This window comes from Pyxicephalus adspersus, chromosome 6 (assembly GCF_032062135.1).
Source record: "Pyxicephalus adspersus chromosome 6, UCB_Pads_2.0, whole genome shotgun sequence".
Taxonomy (NCBI): domain Eukaryota; kingdom Metazoa; phylum Chordata; class Amphibia; order Anura; family Pyxicephalidae; genus Pyxicephalus; species Pyxicephalus adspersus.
In genome coordinates, this window is record NC_092863.1 from 36,990,077 (window position 1) to 37,012,440 (window position 22,364).

Consider the following 22,364-nt stretch of genomic DNA (forward strand, 5'->3'; position numbering starts at 1 on the left):
TGCATTCTTTTATATTTATTGATGTTCTTGTATTTATATAGCGCCAACATGTTTTGATACAAAAATTACAATTGTCTTATATTTGCCATTTTGAATGTATTATTATACATTATTATGTATTATATATACATTATTACATATTTTAGTGTATTGTTATTGTACTATTATTGTATAAAAGATTTGTTTCACACTTCTGTAATGCTCTGTAGTTGTGCCTATCACACATATTAATCCTAGCCAAAGATAAAACTTCTCAGTCAGCAGCTTTATGTACACACCAAATGAATGCACGTGGGCGCGCGTGTCGAATGTGCACGTGCGCGTGACGACGGAAGCGCGCACGCACGGGGAGCTACCTGAGAGCCCATCTTTCATGTGACACTGGAAACATGCTGAGCAGAGTGTCTGTGATTCTGGCTCTGCGACAATGTCCCGGGCTGAGGGCAGGCTGCATGGCCGAGCTGACGTGCAGGTAACCGGGGGCAGCACTATAACGCTCCCTTCGTTGCTGCCTCCACACAGGGCAGGTTATAGGCAGCCCCTGCCATAGGGATGCAGATGCCTGCCATTGCACGGGGAGGGAGGGGGTGTGGATGCATTGCAAGGTATATAGTGCACATTCATTGTCACTGACATAAAACCAAAATCTAGTCAGATATCTGTCTGTGTTTGTAGCTATAATATGCATGCATGCCATTTTATTTATTTATTCAATACCAAGGTCACATGCCATATATTTATATGTAATTGTTATATAGATTGTAGTTATTTTTTATAACTTTTTGTTTTTTTTATAACCCTTTATTTTTGTTTTGTGTTTTTTTTTAATAACTTTTATTATTTTTTTATAAAATGCTTTTTTTTATAAGCCTTTTTTTTATTTTGTTATAACCCTTTATTTGTACCATTTTTAATGTAACCTTGCCTGTGTGTGGTTTGTTACACCTGTTTGTACGCTCCTCACGTTCCATGTCACCAGTCCGTGTCGCCAGTCTCCTGTGTACAATGCCTGGGGGGTGGTGAGCAGGGTAAAGGTTGTGTTTGTCTCATGAAACTTTTACTGTTTCATTGCAGATCACATAAACAACAACTTCTTTTGCATTGTTTTTGTTGAAATAAAAAACGATTTTTATAACTTTAATTTTTCTTCACAGAAGTTGTCTATATATTGATTTCATCAGTCATTTTATATTCAGCTATAATCTGTTGGTAAACCTGTGCATAGGAATGTCTGACAATGACGGATTATTTGCAGGGATCTTTAATATTGGTGTAGAGAATTCATTACTGGGACATTGTTGTACAGATATGTCAGTGTGTGGGCAGCGTATATTGTACGGTGAATAAACTGTTCAGACATTATTATACCATCAAACCTGATGTGTGCCGTGACTAAATAAGAAGTGGGTGAAGGATGAATCAGAAAAAATAACATGTTGAAGCAGACCTACAGTCAAGGACATTGATTTTGAATCCAACTTCCCTTCTATGCTGCTGACAGTACCTGCAAATCAAAGCTAAACTCTATTCCAGCCTTCCTCAACCCTGGTAACACGGAGCAACCCTTAAAATAAATTCCAGATCTTAGGGAAGCCCTGCTATAATTACTATATCTACAGCACCCAATATGGTGGTCAGTGGGAAGAATGCCTCTTACATTACTGGCTATTGGGAAGAAGTTCAGCATACAGATAGCCAAAATGATTAATGGTGTACCCTAAATTGAGAGATACAAATTGCTCATTGATGGAGAAACCCCTAGCAACCTCTGGATGAACCCTGGTTAAGAAACACTGATCTGGACACACATTCCTAAATACAAAGTACAGTATGGGTGCAGTTTCAGCTCCCAACAGTTTAGTATTTATTTCCATCTATTTGAGAATAAAACCTCTCAGCGACACTGTGCACCCCTGACCGTCAGATCAGGAGAACTAACGCTCCTTCTCTCTTCTGCAGTAAAATAGCTCTTACAAGCCTTTTTTCTCACCCAACCCTGTGATTATACAGTGAAAGGAGAAGCAAAATTCAGAGGAATTTACCTTTCTGTCACTCTTCTCCTTTCTTCTATCAGCATTGTTCCTTGTTATATATTTCATTTTTTATTAGGTTTTAGAAAATAGGATAACAAGAACATGGATAAGGTAATCAAAAACAAAAAAAGGGTAAAAAAACATTTAGGGCAGATAACCTTAAACAAGGATAACATGATGTAAAACTACGATAAGGAGAACACATATAGGAAAGATTGATAGACTTGACAGTCTGCCTAATATACAGGGGTACAGTTACAGTTGCAAAAAATTAGGTAGAAAATGTATGCATGTTAGCATGTTCCTTGTTAACGCTTTGATGTGCCGCTGTTTGGCTCATAGTGTGACTTTCTCCTTTTGACAGTCAGAGCTTTGCTATAGAAGGATTGCATGAAGCTGATTATGAAGTTATGTATGTGTTTATACAGCTCAGAGGTTAGCACTCCGGCCTTTGCAGCACTAGGTCATAGGTTTGAATCTGGGCCAGAACTCTATCTGCAAGGAGTATGTATGTGTCCTCCCACATTACAAAAACATGCATTTGGGTTAATTGCCTTCCCCACAACATTAACCTTAGACTGTATTAATACCATATGAATATGGTAGGGATTATTAGATTGTGAGCCCCTTTGAGGGACAGTGATATGACTACAGACTTTGTAAAGCACTGTGTAATATGTCAGCGCTATTTAAATAGTAGCAGAGCAGGGAGCCAAAAAATTGATTTCTAGTAGTTGCACTGTAGTTTGTACTGGTATGAAACACTTTATTTGATACAAATACTTTCCCAAGACTTGATGTGTCCTCCCTTTGGATTTCTATTCTGTGCTATGTCTTAGACATGAGGTCTTTAAATTAGCAGTTTGAGTAAACTTTGGATAGTTGTCCCCTTACTATGGTATGTATATAATAATATAAACTGTATTTATATATCGCCAATATATTACTTGGTACTGTACATTAAATAGGGGTTACAAATGATAGACAGAAACAAAACAATGACACAAGAAAAGGAGTGGATTGCCTCCAATTAATGTCAGACTCCATATTGAATTTGGATATAACAAATACCCTAAAAATGTCACCATTTTGTAATTCTAAATGTGTGTGATAATGGTTGCAGTGAACTGATATGAAGCTAAATCATGGTCAGACATGCAGCTGGTTCTCGTAGCATAGTGAAGAAACGTGTGATTATTTGTATAGTTATGTAAATACAGGGACAAAATTTGGTCTAGATTTTGCTCTTTTCAGTTTCACAAACCCTGTGTCCCCAGTTTATTTGAGCCGGTGGCCAATGTCACTAAGACAATAAGAAAGGAGAAATCCAAACATTTTGAGCTATAATCACTTTTGGAGTTGAGAAAATCGAAAATCGTTTAGGGGGAAACCAGTTAATGTGATAGTTTTTGGGATGAATTTTTGTTTACTTTAAAAAGTTTTAATGTAGTTTCCTGTTTTGTAATTGGCTCAGGAAGTGAAGAGAAATCTCCCTAGCAGGAAACAAAGTAAAAAAACGGATTTTAATACTTTTTTGAAACTCTTACATTTTTGAAATTTACATTTCATCTTTTTCTTCTAAAAATTTAGGATTTACATACTTTTTAAAAAAACAAAAACAAATAACATTTACTATACATTACTGAAAGGATCTGTTTTCAGTGCAGAATGTATATTGTTTCTGGCTCCTTTTTGACAGTTAAGCTTTATGAGGAAGCACATGAAAGCAGAGTATGCTTAGGAGACCATAATTGTTAAATATTGAAGGAAGATATTGTTTGCTTGTATAATATTGTGTCCACAGTGCCATTAAAATACTTGGTAGCTCTAAAGACATGTTTGCACGGGTGATATTTGTTTATAGGAGCTGATTTACATGACAAAGGGTTTGCATTTCTTCCAAACTAGTTTAAAAATTCATAGGTTGGTGATTTAATGGTCTGATTTGTTTTCAGACAAAATAAAACTGATTTCCGTATTGTAATTTAGGAAATGTTTTCCTAAATATTTTTTTGTGATCTAGAAACTGTTGCTGGTTACTTATTTCTGGGTAATATTCATGTTTTTTTTTTTCTTTTGTACAAATCCATTTTTATCACTTTTTCTCTTATCCCAATGATAGGTATTCATCTGATAACAGAGAAAACAGCTGGCTTCGTTCACTGTTTGTACGGAAAGTGGATCCACGCAAAGATGCACATTCCAATTTGCTTTCTAAAAGGGAGACAAGTGGACTGTACAAAATACAGTGTAAGTAAGCCATTTTCTACGACTCTGTATTTTCCTATCTAAATTTTTATTATTAAATAAGAAGGGTTAGGCAGGGTTGGTAGTGTCCTCAGGGACCTGAAAACCTTAACTTGTTTTGTAAGACATCAACAAAATTACCTAGTACCATTGGTAGCTTGGAGAAAAAGTGATATGAATGAAAATATATTCATTTTGTATATGTGATAAGCCTTATCATGATGCTTAGCTATTTCTGTGAAACATTTAATTTTGTTGCTGCATATTTCTCTACGGCTAATTTCAGACATGTGGTGTCAAACTGCTTGGCTAAAGGCCTCCCAGGCATACCGCAAACTGCTGTGTGGTCAGGACAGGCAGACTGGCACCAATATTTGTGTGCAGCTGAAGATTTTTGGACCAAACTCTAGCTGCCCAAAGTGATGTATTGCTTTTGCGAACCACATTGCAATCTGCTTCAGTGGTGGGCAAAAAAAAGGGGGGCAGGGGTTCCAGCTGTTTTTCACTTGATTGGTAGAGGTTGGGAGTAGAGTTGAGCTCATGGAAGACTGGGTGTGAATGACTTTTATTGTGTGTGTATTATTGTGTGCATCCAAATGATAAAACCATTGTATTCTGGTGGGAATTTAAAAACCATGTGATTATGTATCAGTTAAGTAATTGCATCAACTTCCCTTTAAGTTTTCACATCCTCTTTTGTTTCAGTTCATAATGTAAAACCAGAATGCTTGGAAGCTTACAACCAGCTGACGTAAGCATTTTTAAGTTTCCTTTTTGGGACTTTACTGTGTGCGATATGGTTATCTTGACACATGACAGACTTCTTTCCTCTTGAAAGTGTTTTGTTTACAATTTTCTAGCAGCATGATAAGAAATAAAATATTTGTCTGTTATAACAAGAGGCATGAAAAAGGCCTTCAGACCCAAATTTCGACTCCTATAAATGAAATTCCAATGTTTTGTATTTATTACCACATTAAAATGATTACCTAAATTAACAGAATTAAAATATTTAGCAGGTAGAAGCTTTAAATAGGTAGAAATTACTATGAGAGTTGAGGCTTCATACTGATGTAGTATACATACTAGTGAATTTGGTAGGACCAGTGACCGAGGAATAGAAAATTAAAAGTTAGTTAAACTGGATATCTTATCTACCAACTACAAGTCTATATACATAAAATATAAACTGCTCTTATAGCCAAATAATTTTTTTTATTGCCACCATTAATGGGATTGTTAGCTCCTGACTCTAGAGTAATTAGTACTAATGTGTACTATACTTACAGAAATTATTTTTATGTGAAAATGTAGACATCAACTGTGTCAGTAATATTTAATGACGTGGTAATGTATGTAGCTCGTTTCTACCTTTTTTAAAACTTGAAAAAGATTGCATTTAGCATTATACCATAGGACACCCCTAAAAATTTGCATTCCTTAATTCTGTGTGAGCATTTTTAAATCAGATCAACCTGAACACCTATCTATGGACTGATTGATCATTGTTCTTAGAAACATTTTAGATACTTAGTATGCAAAGGTTTGCATGGGTTTTTTAAAGTTGTTTTATATAGCCAGGTTCAACACCAGGCAATAAAAGGGTGGCAGCAGACACCTTGACATGTAAGATATCGATCTTCAGACTTTCAGGAAAAATGTTGCAGTACAAAACTTACATGCTTATGTGTAAATAAAATCTATATTTCTAGTAAACTTTGATTTAGACAGGGTAGAAAAACAATACAGAATAGAAAACATTAGTTTGATTTTATGTATTAAAGCGCAACTGAACAGAAAGGAAACATATGAATAGATAAGAACTGCCTGAGGCCTTGCCTGCAGCTTGCCTATCCCTATTACTTGCTTACTCTGCTTATTTCCGCACTTTGTATCCATGAAGAGGTGGTCATTTTGGTAGAAACAAGTATTTATTTCTTATGTCAGAGCTTTCCATTAGGTAAAACAATGAACCAGCACAGTAGTCATATCATCATAAATTATTTCAGATATCATGAGACTAGCAGAGCATCAGATCTTGCACTTCATATACAAACCTATCAGGGCTCTAGTCAGTGGACTGTCTGGGGCACCCTTACATACCAGAAAGTTCTGTTTTAAAGGAGTAATTCAAAGCAAAAGGTACATTATTTTTAGGATACGTTGACATGGCATTCCTAATATTTCAATCTTTTAGAAAATATGAAAACAAAGTTAGAAACAAGTCGAGACAAAGGAACCTAAAGCAAGATAATTTAAATCTTCATAAGGAGCATTACATCAAAAGAAGAGTACCAGAATGACACAATCATATGGTGAAATAAAAAAAAAAAGGTCTATCTTTAAGTCCAATGTAGAAATTGCATTGGACCATAAATAATTTCCAAGTAAAAAGTTAAGTATAGTTTCCCAAGCTTAAAGTTAATAAATAACAAATAATACAACTTTGAAATCCAGATCTTTAAAGTATGGGTTACTGGAGAGGTTGTGGATAGAGAATTAAAAATGCTTATGAAAAAAAACTGTATGCTCTACCAGTGTAAATAGATACAACAATACAATGGGAAACACAGGTGTATTTCAATGGTTAAGAAATCCCTCCACATTCATCCTGTAAACACAGCAAGGCGGGGAATGGTTCCAGAAAATGAGGCTTTATCGGAAAGAAACAGTTAAAGCAAAGAAACAAGGGATCTTTCCAGACCTTGTTAAAGACTTTGCAAATAACTAATCCAGGAATACCAAGTGTTAGAGAATTTTGACACCTTTTTGTTAAGGGTGTAAGTGAGGTTGTCTTTAGTCATAATCCAGTTAAAGCAGACCTAAACTGAGAAAGCAAATATCACCAGAAAGTAGTACTATTTAACAAAGGAAGCATGCATTGTCTCTTTTGTCGAATAACTAACTCCCTGGCCCCTGGTTGCTTTTTGTTTTTTCTCTAAACTAGCTTAGAGCCCAGCTCTGTGTGTGGCATCACCACACGCAAAGCCAACTGCCAAGGATAATGTGCCTCCTGCACATGAGCAAGTGTAACATCATCCAATCAATAAACAGGGTCACAGTCTCTACGGAAGCCCACCATGGACCTGACGGTGAATATGGTGGCTCCCATTCCTGCAGCAGCAGGTCCTGGGCCTGTCATTCCTGCAGAGCGATAGCACAAGGCCATAATAATGCTGTGCATACTTGTTGATTATGGCAGAAGCTCACCACCCACCAACAAGTTTAGTTACGCTTTAGGTTTCTCTTTGGTGTAATCTAAATAAATGGATGAGGCTTTCCAATAGTGCGCTATAGTAATATGGGCAGTTAGTCATGAAATTAGTTTGGGTAATGGGAGATCAAATTTCAGAACCTTCATGTGCACATGTCCACCACATGTGTAAAAATATGCCTTTATGACAACATCCTCCAAAACTTGAGGAAGATATATTGGTATTCGCCTTGTGAAGTCCAATGAGGAGTAAGTCCCATCTAAAAATGGTGTCATGGTTTGCTTCTATAAACTATATATTCAGAGTAAATAGGGATAAGGATGCAGCCATATTTTTCCAATCCTAGATGTCCCGAAAACACAACATTCTCAAATTCTCCTAAAAAGTACATAATTACATATACTAAAAAAAATGGTGGATTGCATAATTTGAATAATTTAGTTGTTTTACCCATTCATAGGACAAGAATCGGCAGATTAGGATTTACATGTACCTAAATTTACAAATACAGTGAGGGAAAGAAGTATTTGATCCCCTGCTGATTTTGTATGTTTGCCCTCTGACAAGTCTATAATTGTAATGGTAGGTTTTTTGTAGGTGTGGGAGACAGAATACCAACAAAAGAAGCCTCAAAAACCCAGTGTTCAAAAGTCAGAGCTTGATGTGCATTGTAATGAGTGAAATAAGTATTTGATCCCTATCAACCAGCAAGATTCCAGGCTCCCGGGTGTCTTCACTGTAAGCAGGTAACGAGCTGAGATTAGGACCTTTGTAAGGAAGTGCTCCTAATCAAGTTTGTTACAGTACCTGTAGAAAAGACACCTGTCCACAGAAGCAATCAATCAATCAAATTCCAAACTAGCCACCATGGCCAAGACCAAAGAGCTGTCCAAGGATGTCAGAGACAAGAATATAGACCTACACCAGGCTGGGCTGGGCTACAAGACTCCAAGCAGCTTGGTGAGAAGGTGAAAACAGTTGGCGGGCTAATTCGCAAATGCAAGAAACACAAAATAACTGTCAATCTTCCTCGGTCTGGGGCTCCATGCAAGATCTACACTCATGGAGTTGCAATGATCAGGAGAACGATAAAGAAGCTATTTAGAACTACACGGGGGGGGGGGGGGGGGGACTTGTCAATTATCTCAGCTGGGACCATAGTCACCAAGAAAACAATTGATAACACATGCGCCGTGAAAGCCTGAAATCTTGCAGAGCCTGCAAGGTCCCCCTGCTTAAGATAGCACATGTACATGCCCGTCTGCAGTTTGCCAATGAACATCTTAATGATCCAGAGGAGAACTGGGTGAAAGCGTTGTGGTCACATGAGGCCAAAATTGAACTCTTTGGCATCAACTCAACTGGCCGTGACCCCAAGAACCATCCCCACCGTCGAACATGGAGGTGCTTTTTTGCTAAGGGGACAGGACACCTTCACCTCATCGAAGAGACAATGGACGGGGCCATGTCCTGTCAAATCTTGGGTGAGCACCTCCTTCACTCAGCCAGTGCATTGAAAATTGGTCGTGAATGGGTATTCCAGCATGCCAATGACCCAAAACACACAGGCAAGGCAACAAGGGAGTGGCTCAAGAAGAAGCACATGAAGGTCCTGGAGTGGCCTAGCCAGTCTCCAGACCTTAATCACAAAGAAAATCTGTGGAGGGAGCTGAAGGTTCGAGATGCCAAATATCGGCCTCGAAACCTTACTGACTTGGAGAGGATCTGCAAAGAGGAGTGGGACAAAATCCCTCCTGAGATGTGTGCAAACCTGATGGCCAACTACACCATACTACCTCTGTGATTGCCAACAAGGGGGTTGCCACCAAGTACTAAGTCATCTTTTGCGAAGGGATCAAATGCTTATTTCACTCATTAGAATGCACATCGAGTTCTGACTTTTGAGCACTGGGTTTTTGAGGGTTCTTTTGTTGTTATTCTGTCTCTCACACCTACAATAAACCTACCATTACAATTATAGACTGGTCATTTCTTTGTCAGAGAGCAAACGTACAAAATCTGTAGAGGATCAAATACTTCTTTCCCTCACTGTATCTAGCTAGATGGCACATTGCATGATTTTAAATTTTTCACACTAAGGAAACAATATAGGTACAGTTTATTTTTTTCTTCCTGACCTTACAGCATAATTGTAACAGAATGAAGAGATTGGACTTTAAACTGTAAACTATTCTCATGTTTTATATATTTTAAAATTCTGAAAAATTCTTACTTTCCTATGCAGAGAAGAGGTTCTACCTAAGCTTCACCAGGATCCAGATTACCCATGTGATCTGGTGGGTAATTGGAACACGTGGTATGGGGAACAGGACCAAGCAGGTGAGTACAGTTATTTTGGGTGGGCATTAGTATTGTTGCTGGATAAATACTGGTTTCCCTTTCAGTTCATCTCTGGCGATTCTCTGGAGGATATCCAGCTCTCATGGACTGTATGAATAAATTGCGACATAACAAGGTAATGGCATCCTTAAGAGCTTCATGATTACACGTGAACATGGTAGAAATCCATCCGCTTTATTATTGTGGTGTATTTTTCTTAATTACTTTTTAGACAGACTGTAGCTTCACTACTTTATTTGTAAATGATCTTTTCACAAACTTCTTTCTTTAATCCCCTGTGGTTATAATTCTTCTTAAAATGCAATTCCAATCTTTTTTTTTTCTCCTTAGGAATACCTGGCTTTTCGCGAGGAGCGTAGCCGCATGCTGCTCTCACGCAGAAACCAGCTGCTTCTCGAGTTCAGTTTCTGGAATGAACCAGTTCCTCGTAAGGGACCAAACATCTATGAACTGCGCACATACAGGCTAAAGGTAACATTCTAGAATTGTAAAGAAAGGTTGACTATATATGCATTAAAGAAACTTTGCTACCAAACAAGTTAGACTAATCAATTCCTTAGCATGGCCTGCTATCCTCTATGATATAGCTGCCTCCTCTGTTGGGATCTGATGGGTATGTAATTATTGTGCTGACCCCACATCCTCCACTCACTAGAGTGACAGCTCTAAGTCTGCTGACTTCACATCCAAGATGGCTGTGTCCAGTGCGGTCTCAGGACTTTTGGAGGTCTGCACAAGGGAAACCTTTACAGCTAAATACCATGCCTAAAATATGATAAATGCACATTCAGTGCTGTTTCCAAGTTTGTGAAGCCTTTAAAATGTTCAATGTTTTTTTTAATGAGTGTGATCTAAAAATCATCTGATTTTCAAATATCCTAAAAGTAGACAAAATTGTTATATTTGGTCATGTATATATGGGAGGTAAGGGGGGTTGGGGTATCCAAAATCTGTGTGTGGCAAAAGTATGTAAATCCACTGGATTATCATAACATTTGAGGATGAAATCGAAGTCAGGTGTTTTTTTTTTTTGTTTGAATATTTTTATTGAAGTTTTTCAAAATATACAGAAAAGAAACAAAGACATTAACAACAAAAACAAAAATACACCAGCATCATTAATCAAAATATAGACAAAACTGGACTAGAAGAACAATACAGAAAAAAAGAAAATACTCGAGACTGACAATATAGATTAATAATTCGATGATTTACATTTGAAAAAGTCTACGATCTATGCCTAAAGCTGTATGGTGATCCAACCAATGAGTCATTAGCGGTAGCTGACATTTTTTCTAAAACCATAGTGTCCGACAGTCTAGATAATACTACTTGAAAACTTAACGTCGGTTTCCGCCATGCAGCTGCAATCACTTGTCGTGTGGCCAGAAAAATGAAAGAAAGCAGTTTTCGCTGATTTTTAGAAATACAAGAACTTATGTTGTGAAGTAATGCTATCCAGGGGTCTCTCTGAAGGGACACATGCAAGACTGATCGTATATAGTTAAATATTCTGATCCAGAGCTTTTTAACCACAGGACAGTCCCACCAGATATGGCGAAACGTTCCTAGGTCTTTACAACCTCTAAAACAGCATGGGTCTCCCCCATTGACGAATTTCGCAATCTTAACTGGGGTAAAATACCACCTAAATAATACTTTGTATGCATTCTCCTGCATGATTACATTCGGAGAACAAATAGCTATATTCTGCGATATCCTATGCCACTCTTCCTCATCCAACCTCGATCCCAAATCTGTTTCCCATTTATCAACATAAGAAAGAGGGTGAGTATCTTTATTGATTAATGAACTATATAGCATAGAAACTAACCCTGCCGAGCTAGAGCCCCAATAGCAACAGGCTTCAAAACTGGTGAGTTTCAGTAATAGGCCGGTATAAAAATAGGGCAGTTTACTATGCCAGTTAAGGGAGTATGTACTGACATCAAGCCAGCTAAAATCTTAACTCTATCCCAAATACCTAACGCGTATGATAAAGTGGGATCAGACACTAACGGACGTTTTGATAGGGGCAGCCATAAAAGGTTATTTAAATGCACCGCTGGTAACTCGGCAGCATATAGTTTAGCCCATATTGGTGGATCTGTTAGACGATGTAGTGCCACCAATGGAGCCAGCTGAGCAGCTTGCAAATACATACAAAGGTTGGGGACCGAAAGTCCCCCTTTCAATCTATGGCGATACAGCGTTCTATCCGGCACCCGTGGTCTTCCAGGGTGCCAAATAAAACGCAGCACTTTCCTTTGTTCATCTTTAAGAAGATGCATCGGAACTGGTATTGGAAGAGTGCGAAACAAATATAACAATTTTGGGAGGTAAGTCATTTTGATGGCATGTATTCTCCCGATCCAAGACAGTGGAAAATTGCGCCATTTGTAGCGCATGACAGAGAGCTCCCTGAACAAAGGCAGATAATTTGCCTGGTATATAGATGACAAGTGAGATGTGAGCTTAATACCCAGATAGGGGATAGCTTTCAACCAGTTATAGACAAAATATGATTGTAATGAGACTACAATTGGTTCTGGTAAGGTAATATTTAACGCTTTAGATTTTTCATTATTTATTACCAAACCTGATATCTCTGAAAAATGATCAGGTAACTTGTGCAAATTGGGCAATGTAGTGATAGGAGCTGTGAGTGTCAATAATATGTCATCAGCAAACAGCTTGATTTTGTGTACCGTACCAAACACTTCCACCCCAGCTATATCTTGATTTACCCGGACTGCTGCGGCCAAGGGTTCCAGTGCAAGTATAAATAGTATGGGATAAAGGGGACAACCCTGTCTGGTCCCTCGCAGAATCTGAAATGGGAATGAAGCATAACCCATATATTTCACAATAGCTGACGGTGAGGCATACGATGCTTTTATCCAATGCAGAAAATGCGTACCAAAACCCCACCTTTTGAGAGCGTAAAACAGATACTGCCATGATATAGAGTCAAAGGCCTTCCGCACATCTAATGATAACATCATGCTTTGAATAGATTTAGAATGAGATAGGTGTAGAATCTGAAGAGCTCTGCGTACATTATCTCCTGCTTGGCGTCTTGGGACAAAACCCACCTGATCACCATGTATTAAACTACCCAGGAATCTGTTCAGCCTCGTGGCTAAGATTTTTGCCAAAATTTTTACATCCGTATTGAGAAGTGATATGGGTCTGTAATTGGACCAAGATGTGTGGTCAGTCGATGGCTTAGGTATCATAGCAATAGATGCCCGCAGGGATTCTGAGGGAAAAACCCGGCCTAATTTCAAATCATTAAACAAAATCTGTAGATGAGGTGTCAATACTGTTAGCAATTTCTTATAGAATAACGAAGAAAAGCCATCTGGACCAGGGCGTTTGCANATTTTTAAAGAATTAATAGCCAAGGTAATTTCTGAGATTGTGATATCGCGTTGCAAGTCTTCCAGGTCTGAGTTTTCTATTTTAGGCAATTCAATATTAGCAAAGAAACATTCGGCTCTGCCTTCATCCATTGCAGGAGGAACAGAATAAAGGTCTGACAGCCGAGTCTGAAACTCATGAACTATATCTAAGGGGTTGCTAGTCAATTGTTTGGTGGCGGTACGAAGGGAGATGGGAGTATACTGTGGTGTAAACGTTCGCAATCTTTTAGCAAGGAGAGTTCCTGGTTTATTGCCCCAATGGTAGAATATTTGTCTCGTCCGCTGCAGCTGTTATGCAGCCTGTTTAGAGAGACAAAGGTTCAATTCTGTTCGGGCTTTACGTAGTGCAATTGAGGTTCCCAATGTGGGAGTTAATTTATGTAACTGGACTTGTCTCGAATAGATAGTTTCAAGCTGAGTCTGGGCCTGTGATCGCTCCCGCTTCTTAATCGCAGCAATTTGGATTAAATGACCACGCATAACCGTTTTATAAGCTTCCCACAATATTGTAGAAGTTGTCACTGATCCACTGTTCAATTGGAAAAAGTCTGGGGTCATAAGTGTCAGTTTTTCTGTTGTCACTGGTCAAGATAATAGCAAATCATTAAGTGTTCATTGTCCAGTTTTTGGTCTAACCACTAATGATGAACATGTTATTATTACTGGGTCATGGTCAGACCATGGCACCGCCGGTATATTGGCTTTTAGGACAACTGGTAACATAGTTCTAGGGACCCAAATATGATCGATTCTGGAATAAGAGTTGTGAGAAGCTGAATAAAATGTGTAGTCGCGGGATAAGGGGTGCAATTCACGCCATATGTCAAGCAAGCCCAGACTCAGGAAACAGTCCTGTATCGCTACATTTTCCGTAAAGGGAACACTGGTGGATTTGGTGCTTCTGTCCATTTTTTTATTAAATACCGTGTTAGAGTTACCACAGCAAATCAAAGTCCCCTTAGTACATTGCCTAGTTTTCTCTAGCATTTCCCGAAAAAAGGAAACAGAAGGAGAATTTGGAGCATAATAAGCTAAGAAGGTAACCTCCGTATTCTGCAGCGAACCCCTCAGGATAAGATATCGTCCCTCTGGATCTGTCACTTGGTGTGTACATATAAAAGGCATGCGCCGGTGAAAGGCTACAAGGACACCTCTGTGTTTCTTAGTTGTTGACGCCTGGTACAGCTGAGGATAGTGAGCATGCATGAACTTATGAGTGGAGGACACTGAAAAGTGTGTTTCTTGCATGCACACTACATCTATGCTCGAGGAGTGACAGTAATTAAATACTACTTTACGTTTAGACGGTGAGTTAAGACCCTTGATGTTAACTGACATTATACGCAGAGCCATAACAGAGGAAGACATAGAAACATAGCAATGCTTATAAACATAATGCTATATATCAGTCGAGTAGTACAACTAATCCAGTACACATAAAAAAACCAAAAAAAAAACAGTAAATAAACAGAAAAACCTACTACAAAAAAAAACATACAAAATGAACCCATAATAGGGTACAACAAGGGGGCCATAAGAGCCAAAAACAGCTTCAAGAGCCCTTGGAGAGACATAATTGTTAGGATTACTCAACCTCAGTAACCTAACCTGAGAGTCCTGAGCAATCCAATGAGGGTGCATGCGACCAACACTCGGGCTATAACAGGAACAGGTGTGCCTACGGAGGATTCTGGAAAGATAATCGAGGTCTGGATCCCATCAGAATGGCGGAAAATGACAAAATATCCATAAAGATGAATTGTGCGATGACATGGCAGAACAGTTAACCCGGAGATTTAAGTGAGAAGGTTTGGGTAGCCAGGCGTGTAAGAGCTTGAGATCGGTGTACAAAACCACGAGAACCCTGTTCAGAATCAGGGGGAGATGGAGGAGACCGACCCGGATGAGTTGAGCCAGGAATGTCAGAATTCTGTCGGCCTGAAGGTGAGGTAAGGTCAGGCGAGTAGGAAAGACCCAGCTTGAGCAAGGCAGGTTTGGGCATCCTCTGGTGTGGAAAATTGGTATTGAGCTCCTTGTGTCTGGAACAACAGCTTAAAGGGATAGCCCCAACGGTAACGAATCCCGTTAGCTGACAAAATTTGCAAAAAAGGGCGAAGAGCCCGCCGTTTAGCTAATGTAGAAGAAGCCAGATCTGCAAACAGACTATAGTCCACGCCCTGAAACTGTAAACGGGAACCATTCCGGGCCTTCAGTAAAAGGGCATCTTTAGTACGAAAAAAATGAAATTTCACTATAATATCTCTAGGCGGACCATTTGGCTTATTGGAGCCTAGGGAACGGAGGATCCTATACAATTCCAGACGGTCCAGCTGGAGCTCTGGTGCCAGGTCTTGGAACAGGGCCGTAACATAACCCTGTAAATCTAGAACTGTCTCAGGAATACCTCTGATACGTAAATTGCTTCGTCTGGACCGATTCTCATAATCTTCCAATTGGTCCTTCAGGAGAGAAATCTCCTTTTGGGCTGTATTCATATCCTGATCCAAGCTATCCAATACTGTTGTAGCATCATCCATTCTAGATTCCAGAGTATTTATACGATGGCCAGTCTCACGAATATCACGCTTCAACTCCGATACAATAGATGCTATGGCTTGTGTTAGCTCCTCACGGATCATGGTTCTCATTTTTTGTAAAAAAAGAGAATCCTCACTAGTGGTATGCTCAGGAGGATTGCCAAGGGAAGCATCCGTACTGTCTTCGGAATGGTGCACAGGAGAAGAGGCTGAAGACGCTGGAGGTGAAGGCATCGGCGCCATCTTGGATTTGGAGGCCGCACCGCGGGATGGATTCTGCTGCGCCGCGGGACGCTTTGATTTAGATGCCGGTCCCATTTAATTCTCTTCCCAATGCTGTAATAACTCTCCGGGAACACAAAAATGTGTTGTTCGTCCGCAGGATACGCTACGTTTCTCACTAAAAGCCCGAAGCCAAGCGGAGCCTAACTTGGAAACATCCGTCCGTCAGACCACGTGCATGCGCCCCTCTGTTGGAGTCAGGTGTTTTTGATCGAGGAGATGACAATCAGGTGTGAGTGAGTGTCCCAGTTTTATTTAACCACCTGGGTGTTTCACTGATGTCTAGATTTCTGTACCAAAAGCATACAAAAAGTACACTGTTTTTCATGAATTTTTTTTTTTTTTTTTTTTTAATTTTAGACCTGTAAGTTACAGAAATATGTCTGAACAAGAGTCTAGTAGATATCATGAATATAAAAAAAAGTTTGAAACACACAATCATGTAAAAAAAAAAATTTACTTTTAATAAAAATTTAAAAAAAAACACAAAAATGAGCCTAACCCCTCTAGCGTTCTAATTCTGTCAGTTTTTTGATGCAAAAAGTGATCCTATTTTTTATTTTGCATTGAAATTTTTGTTTATATTGTGGGCTTGTAATTCTTAGGATTAACTCCTGGGTATGATAATTATATTTAATATATTATAATCATAAATTATAATATAATACATAATTATAAATAATTAAAAAAAAATAAAGAAATAATAGACAACAATGTAATCTAAAAATAAAATTAAAAATGTACTTTTATTTTTATTTTATGTTGCGTGGTGTTTTTGTACTGTAAAAGCCATTTAAAAGCAGATTACATTGTAATGAGCTTTTAAATTTCCCTCCCAGACACACCCCCTAATGTTGTTACCCTACCTTGAGATCTCTCTAAATGCAAGGCGTGTTATAGAGAGGTTTCAATGGAGGCCAGGGTATATTCTGTGCAACTGGGGGGCTGCCTCACAATGAACATTGAATTCTGAATTGAATATGAACCTAAACACACAAGTCATTCAACCAAAAAATGGTTAAAGAAGGAAAAAGTAAATGTTTGGCGATTCAATTGAGGACCATATAACTTCCTGCACAATGGAATCGCACAGAATATGATTCACTTTTGCCACTCCCAAAAAGGTTATTGGAATAATTTTAAATATGTATAGTAATACAGTGACAAAAAGGTCACCCATGTTACTAGGCATAATGCTGGATGGATGCTATGTGGGACCTAGACATTTCATGTCGCCTTGCAGGGCAAGAAAAAACGATAAATTTCAGTTAAATCAACATTGTCCAGATATGCACAATTCAACTATTTTTAATCCTGAATAATGTGAATCTTTTTTTCTTTAGCCAGGAACAATGATTGAATGGGGTAATAATTGGTGAGTTATACATTGTTTTTCTTTTTCTTTCTTTTGCATTAAACAGACACGTTAGTGAAGTTATGACAGTAAACTCTTTAAAAAAGAAATCCACCTTACGTATTACCAAGCAGTGACCCTTGAAATATTGTTCACGTCTCTATCTACAATATGTATAATATTTGCGTGCTCTGTAAGTTTTAGACATATTATTTTTGACCAACAGAGTGGATCTTGTTTGATTGGTGGTGACCTGTGTAGTGCCGTTTTACATTTGTGGTTTGCAGAAAAAATGTTTTATCTATTGCAACCTTTTTAAAACACTGTTAATCCCTGCATTTACCTGGAAGTGATGGTGCAGCTCCAGTTCCTCAGGGTAGTTCCTTAGACTGAGCCCATTGGTGTAAAAGTAAGGTCACCTAACATAGATACATGGGATTTAAATATTCAGGTATACTCCTACCCATCACTTTTATGTATGAACCTCTCTTTCAATAATGTTATGTAAATATAAACTAACGTTATAGATGTGGTAATTATGGTATTTCAAGTTGTGGTTTAGTTGTTTAGGACACAGATTTAATTACAAAATAATGAATTTTTTAAAAGATGAACCCTAATGTACAGTAATTACTTCTTAGCAGTAAACTAAAACATTGTAAATGTATAGTGCAGTAGAGCAAGGTTTGCATGTACAAAATGCACACTTGTCTGAGTTACTATTCCAGGTAATTGTTTTCATTTTACCCACTTTAGGGCTCGTGCTATAAAGTATCGTCAGGAGAATCAGGAAGCCGTTGGAGGATTTTTTTCTCAGATTGGAGAGTTATATGTGGTGCATCACCTTTGGGGTAAATCCTATTTAAAAATAAATCAAACTATAAATTATACCATTGTATGGTCAGGGAATTGTTTCAGCCATAAAGTACCTCTTTTGTTAGGCTTTCTAGAAAATAATGACTTTTAAGTATATACCCTTCCTTTCGGAAGTTAAACACTAAAAAAAATGTTTTAATGGTTTATAACTCATAATTAGACTCTGGCTTTTACATTTTGGCAAATCAGTAGAAGGAGAAAATCAGGGGAAGCAACCAAAAAACAAATGAAGGCCCTTTCAAAAAAAGGGGGGAGACCCCTATTTCTTAAAAAAAAAACCACGAGACCCAGAGACTTTTTAGAGGCAGAATTTGAAAGAGAGGGTCCAGTTGTGTCTGTTATAGTGATCAGCCACAGGACATATACTGAGCTATGCCCCTAGGATCCTAACCTGGAGGCTGTCTAAAGCAGCCAAATGTTGCTCAGATAAACTGTAGAGTTCAGTACTATGCCCAATAAGATTTTAAATTCACGTCTCTTCTGCGATGGATGCAATGTATAAAAGGTCTTACGTTTGTTTTATGTAGTGTCTCATTAATAAAGGGTATCTTATTTATGTTTCTTCTTTACTTGTCAGCTTACAAAGATCTACAATCCAGAGAAGAAACTAGGAAATCGGCATGGACCAAACGAGGATGGGATGAGAATGTGTATTATACAGGTAACAAACGCTACACAAACCCATTTATTAAAGTCTAAATTTGCCTTATAATACCACTATTCTTGTTAAGTATCAGACCACTTATGCATTTCTTAACCTTTTCTTTTTCAGTACCTCTTGTCCGGAACATGGAGTCTCGTATCATGATTCCTCTTAAGATCTCTCCTCTCCAATGATCTCTCTTCCTCCACCCTGACCATATAACTTCATAATGATTCCTGTAGTTTGAATTGTAAAGGGCAGTGCACTTTATTTCCATGGAAGATTTCTGACTGCAGTAAAGTGCTGATTTCCAGGAATTTTATAGAAAATGACAATAGAACATATGATGGAAGAGCTTTTATTTCAGGACAATGTTATGTCTTTACACACTGATTTCCAGAATCATCCTAGATTTTTAAAGTATTCATTAGTTCTTGATATATTGTCATTAGATGGTGTACTCAGGGAATCTTTATCATTTCAGATTATCATTTGCTGCTAAAGAAAATAATATATTGAACATTAGGCGCTGAACTCTGCACAATTAGTCCTGTAAGCTTCTTCTCCTGTTTTCTTTTTGATCATTTGAATTGCTGCCTAGAAAACATAAGTGAGTGTAAATAATAAAATCTTGCTGTGTATGTTTTCTTATTATGTGATTTAATGTTGGTCAATGTACAATAACATTGTATGTGTTGAATTCTCCTTTCAAATGGTAAAATATTAGTCAGCCTATAAAATGTACATTGGCTACTGTTACATTTCATAGAACATAAAATATACAAATTTGAAAAAAGAACAAATTTAAAAACCTTGTTTAGTTGACTTATGGTCTGTATTTCAATGCAAAACGTAATAACCTGGCCTCTAGTTTTACTCGTCATGTCCAGGTTCAATAGACAGTAATCGCCCACCAGCGTTTGTGCTTATCTATTGTGCTGGTCTACCCTGGTTACCTGCATTGATATGTTTGTTGTAGGAGGCAGAAGACAACACAAGCTCTTTCTTAATCATAGTGCTGAGTGTTAAAGCAGACCTGCATCTGAGATCATGTTGGCTGCCATTGATAAATTCCTTGTAAAAATTTTAATTGCATGGATGTAAATATGATTTTTTATGTTTTTACTGGTTTCACTGTGTGACAATTACCTGAACCGCGTACCTATTCTGGGCCATTGGATCAGTACAAATAAAGGCAAAGGCTCAGAACACCAACAAGTCAATTATATTTATAAAATGGTCAGCAATGGCAGCTTACAAAATCTATTGGTGTCAGTCTGCTTTTATTTATTAAGCCCAACTAATGTAGGGGCCCTGAAAAGAGAAGGGTAGTCCTTAATGCAGCCTAAGGTGATCCAAACCAAGCCTTTAACCTACACAGCATGATATGGGTTCCAGTAAGCAAATAAATTAGGGGAAGGGGTATAATGTAATTGAAAGAAAGAGAAAAAAAAAAAAAATATATATATATATATATAGCGCTCCTGGTATTTTGTTCTGAAGGGCTTAGCAAAGTTGCATATTTAAAGTAAAGCAGTACATTAGTTGCAATTTATTAGGAATGCCATTGTTACAACCTATAGGAAATGCTACTTTGTTCAGCACGGAACTAGGATTTAGGGCCTGATATGTCAAGAATTCTGTTACGTAAGCACACGGTGATTCACTCTGCACTTAAGGATTGCCCTGCTGTAGATTGACAACTTGTTAATGGTCTTTCTAATAAAATGAATAGTCCCCAGTTAGTGCTGGAAAAGATTACAGGAGCCCTGAAGTTTGAAGATTTACCTGAAGTAGGTAAATCTTTGCTGTTGGTAAAATACTCTGCTTGAGGTGAGGAAGCCCAGAACGATCTTCTATCGGTACCAACCCTAGAATTACAAGTTGCAAACAGGCTACTAGTTTTATGCATTGCATATCAACCACAATAAAAAAAATAATTTATGTAGAAAACATTAGGTTCACCTTATTATTTACAAAGCGGATTTTAGCCACATTACCTGATGTTCTCAATTAAATTGTGAATGATTGGCACATTTGTACACGGATTTGATGCCAGCCTAGCATGAAATGGGGGGGGGGGGGGGGGTAGTAGCTGACTGATAAACTGTATCATTAACTGGTCTCAGGATGAAGGATCTGCACCAACATTCCAAGGGTTTGTAGAATTGTCATTCTTTAGACTCATGCCCATTATACTTGAATTGGACTGTAATGTAGGATTGACAGTCACAGACCATGGCAATATATGACTACAGGTAGTCCCTGAGTTAGGGACATCCGACATATGGACAGAAATCTTTTACTAAACACAGCTGAGGTTGTGGGTGATCTTAGGAGTTGAGCGGATTTGTAACATCTTGTAACTCTTTAATGACCAAGACAAACTGTAGTTGTTTCTTTTTAAATATCAAAGCACAGCTTGCTCAAGAAGGTAATGTCTAGGCTCCATATTTTTTTTTTTTTTTTTTTTTGCTGCTTTGCTTGTGATTAACCCACAGTGAGAATTTTTTACAGTAACTAACAGTACGCTGTCTAATAATATGTTGAGACAAAATCTGTCCATTATTAAAATAATGTACCTGTTCTGCCCTACATACTCAACGTAAAGAGGAAGTAAACTCAAAAGTGTCCAAAACAAAATAAAAATACACTTACCTTCAGTCTTGCAGAGCAGTCAATTGGTCCAGAGGTTTCTTCCATCAGGTTTAGCGTTGCCCTGTTATCCGCCCCAGGTCCTGCCATCTCTTTTCCCTGGTTCTTCTGAGTTTGGGGGAAAAACTTGCCGATTTTACTGCACATGCGTTAGATTGGCTACCCCCCCCCCTTTTTTTTTTTGAAAGGGCTCTTTGGGCACCCTGGTCATGGGCAGAAGGAGCACCCAAGAGCCTCCCAGGATGTGTGACATCGGTCTACCCTTTTATGCAAAGTGGCAATTCAGAGTTTAGGTACGCTTTAACAAACCCACAGTCCCTATCTGGTGACATCAGTGCCTGTGACCTGAGCTCTGAGTGTCCTACATACAAGGAGAAACCTTTGGGAGAAAAGTAATAGGATAAAAGTGTGATTTACAGACACCCCAGGTACAAACAAACATTAAACCCTTTCAGGATAGGAAAAGGGAAGTTTTTTTTATTAACCTGGAGGGTAGGCTGTAAGAGGCAAACAGGAGCCAGAACAATTTGGATAAATACTACCTGTGTGGCACCAGCAGCCATCATTGTCTTGTCAGCACCTAAAAAAATCAAAACTGAATTATTAGCAATCCCAGAATATATTCCCTTTGCTTCTGTAGTTCTGCAAACTGGTGTCAACTTTTGAAAACACAGGCAGCAATCACTATTATCGCTGTAAAATGATTACTAGAATAAAATAAATAAACGTGCCTGGA

The 22,364-nt window shown here is 38.2% G+C and overlaps 1 protein-coding gene and 1 long non-coding RNA gene across 2 annotated transcripts; one reads left to right on the forward strand and one right to left on the reverse strand.

Moving 5' to 3' along the window:
- Window positions 1-316: 316 nt before the first annotated feature.
- On the forward strand, window positions 317-19,789 carry NIPSNAP1 (nipsnap homolog 1). Its single transcript, XM_072415294.1, has 10 exons — window positions 317-472; window positions 4,156-4,283; window positions 4,986-5,031; window positions 9,741-9,835; window positions 9,901-9,971; window positions 10,187-10,327; window positions 17,444-17,475; window positions 18,211-18,305; window positions 18,908-18,991; window positions 19,103-19,789. Exons 1-10 carry the CDS (start codon window positions 390-392, stop codon window positions 19,165-19,167), a joined length of 840 nt encoding a protein of 279 aa, XP_072271395.1. The 5' UTR covers window positions 317-389; the 3' UTR covers window positions 19,168-19,789.
- LOC140333562 (uncharacterized) lies at window positions 19,318-22,321 on the reverse strand. Its single transcript, XR_011921393.1, has 3 exons — window positions 22,171-22,321; window positions 21,632-21,736; window positions 19,318-19,570 (listed from the first exon to the last, which is right to left on the reverse strand). It is a non-coding gene; the product is annotated as an uncharacterized lncRNA (long non-coding RNA).
- Between the last annotated feature and the right edge of the window lie 43 nt (window positions 22,322-22,364).

Coding starts and splice junctions, on each gene's coding strand:
- NIPSNAP1 (XM_072415294.1), top strand. CDS start 390: ATGCTGAGCAGAGTGTCTGTGATTCTGGCTCTGCGACAATGTCCCGGG. Junction 473..4,155: donor ATGGCCGAGCTGACGTGCAG/GTAACCGGGGGC, acceptor TCCCAATGATAG/GTATTCATCTGATAACAGAG. Junction 18,306..18,907: donor TGTGGTGCATCACCTTTGGG/GTAAATCCTATT, acceptor TTTACTTGTCAG/CTTACAAAGATCTACAATCC.